Source organism: Oryctolagus cuniculus, chromosome 15 (assembly GCF_051225735.1).
Source record: "Oryctolagus cuniculus isolate XC-2025 breed Fujian yellow rabbit chromosome 15, ASM5122573v1, whole genome shotgun sequence".
NCBI classification, from domain to species: Eukaryota; Metazoa; Chordata; class Mammalia; order Lagomorpha; family Leporidae; genus Oryctolagus; species Oryctolagus cuniculus.
In genome coordinates this window covers 50,955,912-50,971,208 of record NC_142881.1, presented here as the reverse complement: position 1 = coordinate 50,971,208, position 15,297 = coordinate 50,955,912, and the positions used below count along the sequence as shown (strand labels likewise).

The following is a 15,297-nucleotide window of genomic DNA, read 5'->3' as shown; positions in this document are numbered from 1 at the left end:
CACGTTACTAAGGAGGAGACGGCAATGCTTTCTGGCTACACAATTACATTCAGTTTAACTTAGGAAATTCCAATGAAATGGAAGTGATTCTTTCTCATGAGAGTGCTTTTCAGTTCACCTTTACCAAGCTCTTGGGAACTGCATTTAAGATGTTGCCTTTCTACACAGTTAAGGAAGGATGAGTCATAATTAGCAAAACCAACTCCTAATCATTACATAGACTCTCCACAACTCCCTTTATCAAACCAGTAACAGACCAGACTCAAGTTCAAGGAAAAGTCAGTTCCTGACCTTCTGCAGGGTTTGACTGGGAAGAAGCCTGCTCAGACCCAGTTGTCTGGATTGATGGATCACTATGATTTGCACTCAGCACTTTTTCTCCAAGTGATGCAGTGGATATTGCACCATATTTTATATTCAGAGACTGAAATAACAAAAACAATGCAGATATGGTTATAATTTTCCAGTATAAATGTCACTGCAGGTGAAGGTTGAAAAAAGGTTACCCGTGGCTTATCTCTTACAAACAACAAAGATCACATAGTTCCAGCAGAAGGACATTACCTGGGCATGTCCATTTAAAGAAGCAGAGATTTTTTTGCCTTCAGTCTGCATGCTGTTGATATGGACATCAACAGGAGTCAAGCCAGGAGGGGGAGATGGAGCCGTGTGTCCATAGGTGGGTACTCCAGACAATAAAATATTGGTTAGCGTGGCTTGGGCGGTAGATGGAATCATAAGGTGTGGTATAGCAGAAAAACCTGCAAAAATATTAGACAGGCAAAACTCAATCAGCAATTGCTATTTGCACTAACAATAAAAAACATCATTTAGGGGGCCAGTGTCATGGCACAGAGGGTTAAGCCACCACCAGTGACACTGGCATCCCATATCAGAGTGCCAGTTTGAGTCCCAGCTGCTCCACTTCCAATCCAGCTTTCTGCTAATTCACCTGGGAAGGCAGCTTAAGATGGCCCAAGGACCTGGTCCCATGCTGCCCACATTGGAGACCAGGGTGGTGTTCCTGGCTCCTGGCTTTGGCCTGGCCCAGACCTGGCTGCTGCAGCCATTTAGAGAGTGAACCAGTGGATGGAAAATCTAGCTCTGCTCTCCCTCTTTCTCTTTCTCTGCCTTTCAAATAAATAAGTAAACAAATAAATAAATCTTTGAAAAATAGTATTTTTGTTGCTACACATTCAGAAGAGAATTCTAGTTTGACATTTCTCTATAAATTGATTTAATGTTACTATAAAAATACAGAAAAATATTGAAATGGAACATAATTTACAGAATTCACAGAACATTTAATCCAAGCTGCTCACTGTGCAGATGAAGGAAGTAGCCATGTTTAGCAGGTGCACATTACTAAGCCAGTTATTCTAAACTAGGAGTAACCAGGACTATACTTCCCGGTTTCCAGGTCAGGGTCTTTCCCGTAAGTACTGCTGCTCCTTGTACTCCATGCTCTCTTTCCTAATCTGCTTATCACATCTGAAGATTAATTACATATTTCTCACATGAAGAACTCACTGCTCTTCTGCCTTAAACTAAATTACACTTTAGGAAATTGCTGTTTAGGTAGATGATGCTTTCAGCCATTTCCCCCCAAGGAAACATAATCATTAGTAAATTTTATTTAGCAAAGATAACACCTATGAAGATATGCCTTAATGATACTGACCTGTGGCACTCGAAGTGTTAGCAAGTGGAGGTGCCCATAATGTGGGACTGGGGGTGCCCGAACTTGGACTTTGCAAAGGGCTGACTGAGCTATTGAGCGCATTCAAGAGTGAATTTGGAGCTGTTGAAGTGTTTAGAGATAAGGTAGTGGGTCCCAAGAGACCTATAACAAATGAACGTGAAGTCAACATACACAATTCAAAATTTTAAAATAGCAATAGCACCAATATGATATTCGTAACGCTGCTTGACATCTGATATTTTCTAAATATAAAATATGGGTGACAGGTTTTCTTTTTTTAACATTTACATGCAATGCTACATGTATCAAACCCCAACACAGGAACCAGTTTATTCACAAACAGCTGTTAATCAGATGATGGAAGACAGGTGTGTCCACAGCCAGACTGCAAGTCAGGCCGCTGAGCACCACCAAGTGCCCTGCATTCACGCCAGCTAGCCAGCATGAGCAGAGCTGTGCTCATGTGCAGACTCCTTTTCTTCTTCTCTGTAATTCACTTGTCATCTGCTTCCAAACAGACAACACTCACACTCAGCATCGAGCAGGAAATGTTTCCCTGCGGTACAAGGAATCACTCAAGGCCATTTGCAGGTAGGTCAAACTACTTAGGATGCTTTTTACACACGTCAAAACGTATACATGACTTCTTCGGGCTCCATCTCAATGATGAACATTACACACACACACACACACACACACACACACACACACACCCCATGCTTTCATTTCCAATATCCAAAGCTTCATTTCAGTAATGAAATTTCCCCTTGGGAATTTAAAATATGTTCTAGAATACAATGTGGATTTGGATACAAGTTTGCAAGAATACATTTATACAGCATTAAATATTACAGGGCAGGTGCAGCTATGAAAACATTCTAACAATACGATAACTAGGAATCGTTGCTCAATTATTTCCCTTCTAGTAGAGGGCAAACTGGGCTCTTGCAAGGGTACATGATGGGTATTTCGTGTCTCACAGTACTGCTATGTTATTATGACCCTGTTCAGGTCCCCATAGAAGGAATGACATCAGTAGGCCAGTGGTCAAGAAAAAAGTCCTTCTTAATTGTAAAGGGATTAAGCATCATAATCACATTATATATAAGTTTTATTTATTTATTTGAACGGCAGAGTCACAGAGAAGGAGAGGCAGAGAGAGATAAGAGATATTCTACCTGCTATTTCATTCCCCAAACCTTCAACATGGCCAGAGCTGGGCCAGGCTGAACCCAGGAGCCTTATCCAGGTCTCAGAGGTGGGTGCAGGGGCCCAACACTTAGACCATCCTCCACCGAGTTCCCAGGCACACTGGCAGGGAGCTGGATTGGAAGTGGAGCAGCTGGGACTCAAACCAGCACCCATATGGGACGTGGGTGCCAGAGCCGCAGTTTCACCCACCATGCCACAGTGCTGGCCTCTACATTTCTATTTTTTAAAGCAAGAATAGCTATTAAAAATTAGATTACTGAGAGGTTTTTTTCTGTCTCAAATCAACATGACAAGCTAGGGTTACCGCATTACCTTTATATATAAAGGGAACTGAGAAATGTGAAAGAAAGCAGTGAACCTGGCTGTTTCTACCTGCAAAATGGCAGTGAGCAGATGAGGCCATAAATACCACTGTGACTTTGCAGTGACGTTCTTGAAAAATTTGAGCACTAAGCTGATGATGTTTGTTCTTTTGCCTATGCCCTGCCTCACGTATAAACACACAGGTCATCCAACTGCAGCCATGGGAGCCACAGACTACCTTTCCTTTGTGTCTGGGTACAGCAGGCCTGACTGCTGAGGGTGGAGTCTAATGATTTTCACCTCTCCCTTTCCCCGCTCCCACACAGAACTGCAATTACTTTCTGAAAAGCAAACCGGATAATCTTTATCTCTTGGGACTGGTGGCAATATTGCGAATGTGAGAGAGAACAAACACATAAATTAGAGTCAGCCTGCTCACTTCAGTCTCAATGGCATTCTTAATTTAGAAGAACAAACACATCCACTGAAAATAAAGCAGTCAGACCTTGATTATTTATGCCAACACCGGAAGAATCAGGGTAACCGAAATCCACAGAGTCTAACAAAAAACTCAAAACAGATTGATTCAAGTTGGGTTGCTTTCCACCAGATCTCAGGGATAAAGAAAGGAAAAAAAAAAAAAATTAGCCTTTAAACGCAGATCCAAATGGAAGAAAAAAGTGAAGCAGATAAGCATTTCCCCAGTGGCTGAGAAGCGCTGTAATAATAAATTTTATACCTAGTCCAGTGAGTCCGAGGCCTGCGGAAGCTAAGATATCCAGGCTGGGACATGCCAGGCCGGCAGGGCAGGATGTGGAGGATGGACTGGTTGCTATGGTAACCCCACTGCTTTCAAGTCCGAGGAGACATTTCCGTGCTTCATACATATTTAAGGCATTTCGCTCAACACTTTTCACAATCACAGACTATGAAAACACATAATGGGAAAAAAAAAAGTGACATGCAAGTAGTCTACAATGAATGCAGGGAGGTAGGAAATGAATATGCTAATTAGAAGCCCACAGCAGGGCATACAGTAAAGTAACGTGCTTTGAAATCAGTGGCCAATTCCAACCATGGTTTCTTCAGTTTCCTCCTTCTGGGAAGACTGTAGGTTAATTACCGTTTGTCGTCTGTGTGTCCTGTGTCCCAGGGACCGTGATGGAAGGCACACATATAAAACCGTCTGTGGTGGGAATCATGATTCAGTCAGGGAAGTGAAGAGACTCTGCAGGGTCTTGGCACAGCCACCAAGGGACAGCACGAGGACGGGAAACCCAGCCCCGCTCACAGCCCATTCTCTCTTACAGCCTCTGCCTTCACATTCAAGCATCCCTCCCTTATCTCATCTTTAGAAACCAAATCCAACTTGTCACTGTAGGCTGCACAGTCACAGTCACTTACGCGATGTTTATGGTCTACTGGGTTCACTAATAGACCTTGCAAACCACTCTTTCTTCCTCACTAATGCTGTATCTATGGCAAAGTTTATAGAAAAAGAACTAAATAATAAATCTGGATTTTTTTCCCTGAATGTACTCATCTAAAAAACTGAAACTATGAACTCAAAGGAGAAAGTCTCTAGGAGACAGTACAGAAAATCAGTGGGTAAAGCAGCCATCGGAATGGAGGCCAGTCAGGCATAATAGAGAGTCCTGGGATGTTGCAAGGCCTCCGAGTTCTCATCCATAATCTATTTTTCCCTGGCATCTGCTCCTGTGTAACTGAACTCCTGGAATTCTTTTTGTGCCTGTACACATTTATATACACAAGTCCTCAGATACCTTTTCTGTCTTGGTCTCTTAGAGTCCAGAGTAGCACTCGTCAACTCACATCAGTAAGCATGAAGCTTCACAATATACAAAATTGATGTCCTGTTCTCCAACTTGAGACACGTGGTATCACGTACACTTAGAACCAATGCTACCATTTCAGGTTTTCTTTGGAAGAAGTTAGGATTGTTTTCCTTCAGCTAGACAATAAATACCACAATATAAGGGGTCTTCGAAAATGTTATGGAACTGTACCTGGATTTAAGATCCTTTTTGCACCAAAATAAACTTATCTTTTAATTTCATTTACACCAACTTATTTTAAGTACCTACATATACAAAAATCACATATAATACATATTATAAACATTATACATATACAATAAGGTTTATAGTTCAGAAATTAAAAACTGAATGATAGTACTACTTGGTGTTTTTCCCTACTATAGTAAGTCAGGGAACTCAACTCAGCCCAGGAATTTTCTTCTATTTTCTCCTAGTCTTTCCAGAAACTTAATATAGTTCCCCTCTGTAAGTCCTTCTATTTTGAAGAGGTTTTTCAAGACATAGAAAACTAAGATAAATGTAACAGCTACTACCTAGCACCTAGATTTAAGTGAGACGGTTTTGTTTCTGATTTCTGAAGAAACTGAACATCCCCCTTGCTCACTTCTATAGTTCTGTTTCCCTATCTCCCAGCCAAGAGGTGGCTTATCATCAATGTAGTGTGCACCTTCTGCACAATGCTTTGCTCTTGAAACACAGAGACATTCATGGATGCTACCATGGAGTGCATGGTATCAGGCAATTTGCATTCTTTGCTCAAAACCATGCTTGTCCCTCGACTGCTAATGCCAAGATGTTCTCAGAGTGTTCGACTAGAAGTAGGTGTTCAGGAGAAGCAGGATCAGCATCTGTGTGATCGGAAGGTCCCAGACTGCTCTTCAAAGAGGTGGAGCCAATTTATCCAGTATGAATGCAGGAGCATTCTTCTCTGCCCACCTTCTAACTAGCACTAAACATCAGTTTTATCTCTTATTATTCTACATGTAATTACTGACCTTTTGCTAGTAACTTAAAAGTGAAGTTCCAAGGAGGCTGAACTGGAGACAAGTCAGTTCTTACAGTATTTACTAAAAACAATGGGCAGTTTTTCTTTCAAGTTTGGGGGATAGGACACTGGCTGGCATCAGCAAATGCTCTAAATATTTTTAATTGCATTGGATATGTACACACAGATGTAGACATACATGTAAGTAGCCTTTTCAACTGTCTGGCAATTTAGTAAAACTTTGAGGTTCCAGATTACAAATTAAAAAACAATGTTTCCTCTTTCTCTCGCCTGATTTTATAGAAAAGTAATGATTATAAAAAAATGGATGCCAAAAACCAAGACATAAAGAAAACAATGATCACTAATGAAAACTGTTACAGACTCATATATATAACTAAATATGGCACAAATATACAATGTTAATGTCATGTATATGAAAATACACACCTGCATACAAAATAAAACTGTACAGACTATGAGATGCCATAGGACCCAGACTCTGAACCAACCTTGCTTGGCTGCTTTGGCTTTGGCTTAATACTGATGAAGACATCGAGCTGTTCCATCAACTGAGCAATGAACTGCGGGTCGACTTCGATTTCTTCCTTCATGTCAAACATCAACACAAGAGGGAGACAACCCTAGAGAAGTTGCAGAATGCACAGGAAGTAAAGTCAGTCATGTAAACACCTGACCATTGAACTTAGCCACAAACAATGCGGTATTATACAAATGTAAAGAGCAAACCAACGTATTAAAGCAAAATTACACACCTTCCTAAAGCTTAGAGGGCTGGCGTAGGGAAAATGCGGAGTGGCGGAAAACTATTTTTGGATGACATTATTGTATCTTAAGTTTCTGGTTTTGGCCCTGAAGGGTTTGTTTTTGTTTTTGTTTTACCTTCTCTCCACCTTGGAAAACTCCTTTATTTTCTGATTTCAGTTTTGCAGTGATGTTAGAAACTACATTCTCAAACACAACAAGCGTAGTGACCTTGTGCCATAGCTCAACGACTCACAGTTGTGACCTTTTAGTATACTCTGAATGAAAACGAACCATGTCTCAGCATCTCAGCTCCACATTTTGGATCAGCTTGTGTTTGCAACCACAGATCTATAAGTTTATATGTCTGCCCATTCCCCTTAGCTAACATAGCCTCTCAACTACACTTTACAACTACCCTTAATTCATTTTTAAATTTTTAGGTTTTTATTATTTACTTATTTGAAAGGCAGAAAAACCGACAGACATTTGGAGAGAGAGGCAGAGAGAAAAATTAAAAGACAAAGAGATCTTCATCTCTGCTGTTTCACTGTTCAAATGCCCACAAGAGTCAGAGCTCGACCTGGCCAAAGCCAGGAGCCTGAAAGTCAATCCAGATCTCCCACCTGGGTGACAAGGAACCCTGTACTTGTGCCATCCACACTGCCTCCCAGGGTCACATTACCAGGAAGCTGGAATCAGGAGCCAGTACTCAAACCTGGGCACTGAGACATGGACGTCTCTAGCAGGATCTTGATCAGGGCACTAAACATCTGCCCCTTTAATTGGATTCTATACTTCGTTATCTTAACTTATCAAAGATCTTCACCAACACAAGCCCCATGTGCCTTCTGATACAGCTCACACCGTACATCCTTCCTAGAACAAACAACTACCATTGTCCCTTAACTCTCACAAGGCTTAACACTGCAGAGTTTAGATTTCTTTTCTCTCTCTGAAGCTTTCTTCCTGGTTAACATTTTTTTCTAATGCAGAGTATACTTAGTAACAGCCCACTGGTTCCTGTAAGTTTGTACATAATGTATCAGAAGTTACTGTTAAACCTACAAGGATTAAAATGAAATAACTATACTCCATTTCTCATGTGGATAAAAGTGATTTTGTTATAGGCAGTTCTATTAAAAAACAGTAATGGTATTTAAACTACAGGTTAAAGTTTTTTAATTTATCCTTCACTTCTTTCAATTTTAGGCAATAGTATCACTGGATACCTGTATTTTTGGCAGGTATGGTCAAAGTATGAATTACAACTTGAAAAAATATTTGAAAAAATATACTGAATTTAAAAATAACATCTAAAGAATCAAAAAAAGCAGGGAAATATGAAAAGTAATTATTATAACCTTGGATATGAACATGCCTGATTAGTAGTATATTTAAAAAAAGAAGCTAAGGCAGGTGAATTCCTGGGTTCCATTCCCACCTTTGGCTTTTGCCTCCAGTTTGCTGCTACGGTAGACCCTGGGAGGCAGGGTTACTGGATTAAATACTTGAGTCTCTGCCACCCACAGAAGAAACCCACAGTAGTTCCAGGTTCCTGGCTTTGTCCTGGCCCGGCCCTGGCTGCTGTGGACATTCAGAGATTGGAGACTTCCTTGTCTGCCTTTCTTCCTTTCTCCCTCAACCTCCCATCTCTGCCTCTCAAAATAATAATAATAAATTCCTGATAAAATAGGCTTAGCTAAGAAGAAATCATTCACAACAAAAACAAAACTCTGGAAATCATGTATCACAATCCTCAATAATAAGTTGTCATCTGTCAGAGGAAAGTTATCCACAATTCTACCATGAGTTTTCTGAAACTTTCTCAAAACGAATTCTGCAAGTTAATAACAACAAAGGTCACACCTGATGCTTACGGATTCAAATGTCACTAAAGGTCAAGCAGAGAACAAGAGAATACAATGGTGTTTTTAATAAGAACATTTGGGAGCCCAGCATTAAATTCATCCACGCTGTTACTATCAACCCACACACTGCGGTTTTAAATGAACACAGGAAGGACAGAAATGTTATAAATAATAAATTAGAAGTAGTGTTCAATTATAACATATAACTTTGCTATCTTTCTTCAGTAAGTGACATTCAAATTCACGGCTTCAATACTAACTCCCAAATTACAATAGATAGCTCAGAAACACACAAATGTTTCAGACTTCCAAAATTTATGTCTTTGAAGATTAAATTTAAACAGTATTTATACTTTTGTTTAAACAGAATGTATGTGCTGCAAACAGCACACTAACACTACCTGTCAGATAATCACCTCCCATCCATGCTACCAAACAGTCATTTTATTGTAACCACTTCTTTGCTTAACATAGATTTAAAAAAACACAGTGCTGGAAAACTATCCACGTGACAGTAAGACTGTTCCAATTTATTTCCTTTAATCAAGAACTGCCTTATTTGAGCAGACTTCAAAAGTGCTTCCTTTTACTTATTTTAGAGGCAAAAAGACAGCGTGAGCTCCCATCTGCTGGTTCTTTTCTCAAATGCCTGCAACAGCTGGGGCTCGGCAGGGGCCAAAGCAGAGAGCTGGGAACTCACTCAATCCAGGTCTCCCATATGGGTTTGGAACACAATTACTTGAACCATCACTACTGCTGCCAGCATGTACAGTAGCAGGAAGTTGGGAGTCACAAGTTAGAGCTGGAAATGAAACCCAGGCTCTCCAATGCAGGATGTGAGCATCTTAACCATGAGGCTAAATCCCTTTCCAAAAGTGTTTTCTTAAAGATCATCTTAGTGCAGTAAGGGAAGCAACACCCACTGTATCCAAAGGAGTTTTTTAGAAAATTGTACAGATAACGCTTTCATATGCTGATTTTATATGAGAGGGTTATCTGTACCCCCATGTTTACTGCAGCTCAATTCACAATAGCTAAGATATGGAATGAACCCAGATGTCCATCAACTGTTAACTGGATAAAGAAATTGTGGGATAGATAGTATGGAATACTACTAAGCAATAAGAAAGAATGAAATCCTGTCTTCTGCAACAAAATGGATGCACCTAGAAACCATTACACAGTGAAATACTTAGTCCCAAAAAGACAAATACCATATGTTTTCCCTGATTTGTGTTAACTAGTAAGAGTACCAAAAATGCAATGTATAGAAGTGAAATTAAAATTTTGAGATTCAATGATTGTTTGTAGCCCTTGTCTCTACTGTTGAGGAACAGTGTTTTTTTCTTCGTGCTATTTCTTGAACTCCTTACTTAGTGTAGGATTAATCTTATGAGTATAAAATAAACTGAGAGTAGATCACTGTAAAAACTAAGAAAGGAGAACTAAGAGAGGCAGGAGAAGGAAGGAAGAGGAAAGGTGGGAGTGTGGGCAGCAGGGAGGGTAGGGTGGGAAGTATCACTATGTTCCTAAATCTGTATATATAAAATAAATGAAATTTGTTTACTCAAAATTTTTTAAATAAATAAAAACAAAACCAGTCCCAGTTACTTCATAGCCTTACCATGAGATACTGCCTTGCAAGACAGACAGACTCGATGGTGCCCTGGAGGTAGACGGTGGATTTCTTCTGTGGACTGCTGGGATCGGGAAAGTGGATCTGAGCACCTGTTCTCTGCATGATATGTTTGATGTTGCTCCCATTCCGACCCATCATGAAGAGATGATGCTGAGCTGCAATATCTAGCTGTGTGCTCACAGGAATAGCTGACGCCAAGCTCCCGGCAAGGTGTTCTAACAGCATGGCGGTTCCTTCCTAGGAGGAAGGGGGACGAGGGAAATAATCCTGTGAAATGACTGTCCAGATCTAAACAGGGCCAGAAAAACATAGCACATCCTGTAACACAAAATATAACACAAAGGGAACTTCCGGGAAACAAAAGCACACAATATCCTTCACAAATAAAACTGGCCTGTTTAGTACACTTCTTTTTGTAACATTTTATTTCAGAATAGCTTTAAATTTACTAAGCAAAAATTCTGAGGTAGTAATAGAAGTCTCATGTACCCCACTCCGAATTTCCCTAATTAACATCTTATCAGTATCTTTGTCACAACTAAAGATCCATACCCAGCTTCCCCTACATTTTTAATCCAACCCCCTTTGATCCCTCCCACCCTCTAGTAATCAACATTCTGTGTTCGGATTAAGTTTTTTTTTTCCTCTTTTTTCTTTTTATTTTATTCCCACATATAAGGGAACATGTGGTATCTGTCTTTCAGTGTCTGGCCTATTTCACTCAACATGAAGTTCTCCAGTCCCGTGCATTCTGAACGCTTGTGACGTAGTGAATGGTTCAGTTCTCTACCTTCACAGCGCTAGTGTTATTCTGAGATCCTCGTACTATGACAGTAGCACCATACATTCGGGAACGCTGTTTAAATGATACTGAAATGTTGTACGTCTGTGATATGTGCTGAATGGAAGGGGAATTAGGATCAGGAACTGGTTGAAGAATTCCAGCAATTGGTAACTCGAACATCAGCACCAAAGGAAGCAGCTCCTAAGATGAAAATATGAGAGCCCAAAGCAAACTGTTAAACTATTACACATTTAGAGAGGTGCAGAATTCATTTGTTCTTTTTTCATGATACACTTCAAAACATAAAATGCTTTTATTGTAGATGTAAACTTAGAAGAACTATATACATATATACAATATATACATACACACATGTAAAGGTTTTTAAATGAAAAAAAAAAAAGTCTTTTGTGAAGCTTGTTTCCAAATCACACCACCTGTGGCATTTTCCCCCATGCCTCTACATGATCATTTAAAAGTCATCAGAGAAGCTGAGTCAGATGAAATCCAGAACATCTCTGAGAAAAGTGTCCGATGGCAAAAAAGTTTATAAATAGCATACAAACTCATCTATATTTAACAATAAAATATCTACATTAAAATTTAGATAGTGAATATCAAAATGGACATGAAAACAACTTTCATCATATTTCCTGCTTATTGAACATGATTTGGGTATAAAATGATAAATGATGATGTTTGAATGCCTTATAATGCAAATGTTAGTAACAATGATCTATTGTATTACAGTAATAAATAGTTACCCGAATTCTAACTCGGGCAGATTCTACTCCTGCTGGTTGTCCTGCTATAGATACCTGCAAACATAAGAAAATAAGCAGATTTATTTGAGTCAAACAAACATCTGTTTTTCCAGTTATCTACATCATAGCTACACAAACTTGTCAGGGAACACACAGCAACATTCTTACTTGGAAGCCTGTTACAAAGAGAAGGTTCTCAGTCTCCAATCGACAGCTGCTTGACGAGGATTGACAGGTTAATGAGAACCTTGTGTCACCTGGCTTACATCACCCCTGGACTGCCCCAAAGCCCCAGAATTCCCAGGAAGCCATCCTGCCCTTCTTCAAAATTACACCTTGTCACTGCATTTTCTTTGTTCAAATTCTTTGCACACCAGATGTACATTAACATGCAGTGATACGGCTGCATAAAGTTCTCAAAATATTGGACTTCTTCCATTGCAGCTGGTAAACAACCACTGCTCCAACACCTACCCCCTCGCCTTTTCCTGAAATCCCTGCGACCTTCCCATGCTCTGCCACCTAAAGTGTCGGTCTCGGCATCGGCGTGAGGGGACAGGAGCTCTGGACACTGCTCTTAGGGTCCACGGTCTCACCATATTACTTGTTCGGTGTTTTTAACACGGTCTGTGCATCTGTATCATGGCTTTCTATCTAAGTCCCTCAGGCACACACCCACCATCACTACCAGTGTCTGTAAAGTCTGCATCATGATCACCTTTGTAGCTGACAGCTTCTAGGACCATGATGAGCACAGGAGAGAACACAAGTCATACACAAGTCATACTACCTGTTCTTAAAGTACTAAAGTGTTAGCATGTGGACAACAGAGTCCCATGTTTCCAAATAGAAGAAACATAAAAAACTGCACGCAGACCAGGGAGAGACATGATTCAGGCAAGGTAAGAAAGTTGGGCATTCAAGCATTTCCTCTCTGGTGTAGCCGGAGCACGCTGGGGTCTTTGCAGACATAATCTAGGCAACAGGTAGTCTCCTGGACTAGGCCAGCTCCCATGTCCTTCCCTAATGGACCTCCTGCCACAGGGGATTCGTTTTGTGGCCAGCACTTTCTCCCCTGTTTTCATCCAGCCCTTTAGACATCAAGAATTTAGGGCTTACCTATAACTCCTCATCTCAAGAAAGGACAGCACCTTCCATCTCTTTGCCAAAGGTCAAAAAACCCATGGCACACGTCACCTCTATGATTACTGATTTGCTCTCATCTCTCAAAAAAGATACACGCTGAAAATTAACGCTGAGACTCATCCCCTCAAAGCTCATGTGGAGAGACAGACAAATCACCTGGTTGCTTTTTTCCGCTTGGTTATTTCTGTTGGAATCTGGAAAGTGGATGTGGCATCCTGTTTCCTCCATGACCTTTTTAATATTGTTGCCACCCTTGCCGATCACATGTGAGTGTTCTGTATGCGAGACATCCATCTTCAAGGTAACCCGATTGCTCTGCATGGAAATAATGTATCATTTCTTGATGCACGAGAAGGAAAGAACTCCCTAAAAACATTATGCCCCCATGAAAATAGTATCAACAAAAAAGTCACCCAACGGGAAATCTTACCAATTCCTTGATCTGATTGTCTCAATCTTAAATGTCCAATTTCTATCAACTTCTCTTTGGTAATAAGTCTGATTGTAAGATAAACTTGTCAGCAGAACAGATATGTTCTCTACCATGATAATTTTCTTGCAAAGTTGCCTTTATGTAAAGCCAGCTACAATTACAAATTACTTACTTTCTCTTTAAAGATATTACCCATTAAACATTTAAATAACTAACAATAGATGAAAACAAAGTTGAAGAGTTGTAGGTTTGTAGGACTGTGGAACTAAGATGATAGCAGATTAGAAATAAAAATAAAGTTCAAAACTAAATAAGGATGCATGCACACTTGTTTTCTCACAACTTCTAAGTTACTGTTTGTTGAACTTCATGAAGTCAATCTATTATATGCTTACTGGCAGGCAGAAAGGTCAAAAGGAGATCACAAAACCTATCTGGCAGTGAGATGGTTTAAGTAAATAAATACAATGTGTAAGAATGGTTATATTAAAACATAAAACTTTAAGATACAAAAAATAAAAGCACTAGAACATGTAGTGGAAAACATGTATTTAATTTTGGGAAATTTTGTGTGATCAAATTAAAAAGATTGGCATGAAATTCCTTCTAATTCACAAGACTTTTACTGAAATTCTCCAGTTTTTTGTGTGTGTGTTTTTTGTTTTTTTTTGTTTTTTTTTTTTTTGACAGGCAGAGTGGACAGTGAGAGAGAGAGACAGAGAGAAAGGTCTTCCTTTGCTGTTGGTTCACCCTCCAATGGCCGCTGCAGCCGGCGCACTGCTGCGGCACACTGCGCTTATCCGAAGCCAGGAGCCAGGTGCTCCTCCTGGTCTCCCACGCGGGTGCAGGGCCCAAGCACTTGGGCCATCCTCCACTGCCTTCCCAGGCCACAGCAGAGAGCTGGACAGGAAAAGGAGCAACTGGGACAGAATCCGGCGCCCTGACTGGGACTAGAACCCTGTGTGCCAGTGCCGCAGGCGGAGGATTAGCCTAGTGAGCCGTGGCGTGGGCCATTCTCCAGTTCTTAAAAATTCAAAATAAAACACATTAAAACATCAGTAATTTAAAATCTTCTGAATTCTGAGATTTTCAATATATATAAACATTTTTATTTTTATACTCAGTTCTTTCAGTTTAGTCTTTTTTTTTTTTTTTTTAGATTTCATTTATTTGGAAGACAGAATTAGAGAGAGGGAGAGTCAGAGAGAGGCTTCCATCTGCTGGTTCACTCCCCAAATTGCCACAATGGCCAGAGTTGAGCTGATCCAAAGCCAGGAGCCAGGAACTTCCTCTGGGTCTCCCATGTGGGTGCAGGGCCCCAACAACTCTGGCCATCCTCCACTGTTTTCCCAGGCACATTGGCAGGGAGCCGGACTGGATGTGCAATAGCTGGGATTCAAACGTGCACCCATATGGGATGCTGGTTCTACAGGCCGGGGTTTTAACCACTGCACCACAGTTCCAGCCAGGTTAGCCTTTATAACACAGGAAAGTATCCTCCTTTGTAAAGAAAACACCCAAATAGTTGACCATTATATAGGTGAATAACAAGGGAAAAAAAGGAAAGTTTCAGAGACAATTCCAATGGAATAACAGATGGAGAAACAAAGTGGCTTTGAATTATGGCCATCCTAATGGGTGTCAGGTGATATTCACTGTGGTGTGGATTTGTCACTCCTTGATAATTAGTGATGCTAAATATTTTTTAGTGATCATCTGTCTTCCTCGGGGACATGTGCATTCAAATATTAGTCCATTTCAAGAATCAGATTAGTTTTTGTTTGTTTTTGGTTTTGTTTTTGTTGGTGATAGAAGTTCCTTATATATTTTAGATATAAACACTTTTTTTATATGA

At 40.2% G+C, this 15,297-nt stretch overlaps 1 protein-coding gene and 1 long non-coding RNA gene across 15 annotated transcripts in view; both read right to left on the bottom strand.

The window, feature by feature from the left end:
• Window positions 1-15,297, bottom strand: part of LOC149121989 (uncharacterized) — a 473,114-nt gene that overhangs the window by 48,642 nt on the left and 409,175 nt on the right. The window lies entirely within an intron of this gene.
• BICC1 (BicC family RNA binding protein 1) overlaps window positions 1-15,297 on the bottom strand; it is a 336,500-nt gene that overhangs the window by 29,899 nt on the left and 291,304 nt on the right. For all 14 annotated transcript variants that reach the window (XM_051823885.3, XM_070057685.2, XM_089314866.1 and 11 more), the window contains 9 exons: window positions 13,166-13,324; window positions 11,864-11,917; window positions 11,106-11,300; window positions 10,301-10,552; window positions 6,553-6,684; window positions 3,957-4,143; window positions 1,682-1,843; window positions 565-761; window positions 292-424 (listed from right to left, as the gene is read on the bottom strand). In XM_051823885.3, the coding sequence (XP_051679845.2) occupies window positions 292-424; window positions 565-761; window positions 1,682-1,843; window positions 3,957-4,143; window positions 6,553-6,684; window positions 10,301-10,552; window positions 11,106-11,300; window positions 11,864-11,917; window positions 13,166-13,324 (1,471 nt within the window). The remainder of the gene's footprint in view (window positions 1-291; window positions 425-564; window positions 762-1,681; window positions 1,844-3,956; window positions 4,144-6,552; window positions 6,685-10,300; window positions 10,553-11,105; window positions 11,301-11,863; window positions 11,918-13,165; window positions 13,325-15,297) is intronic.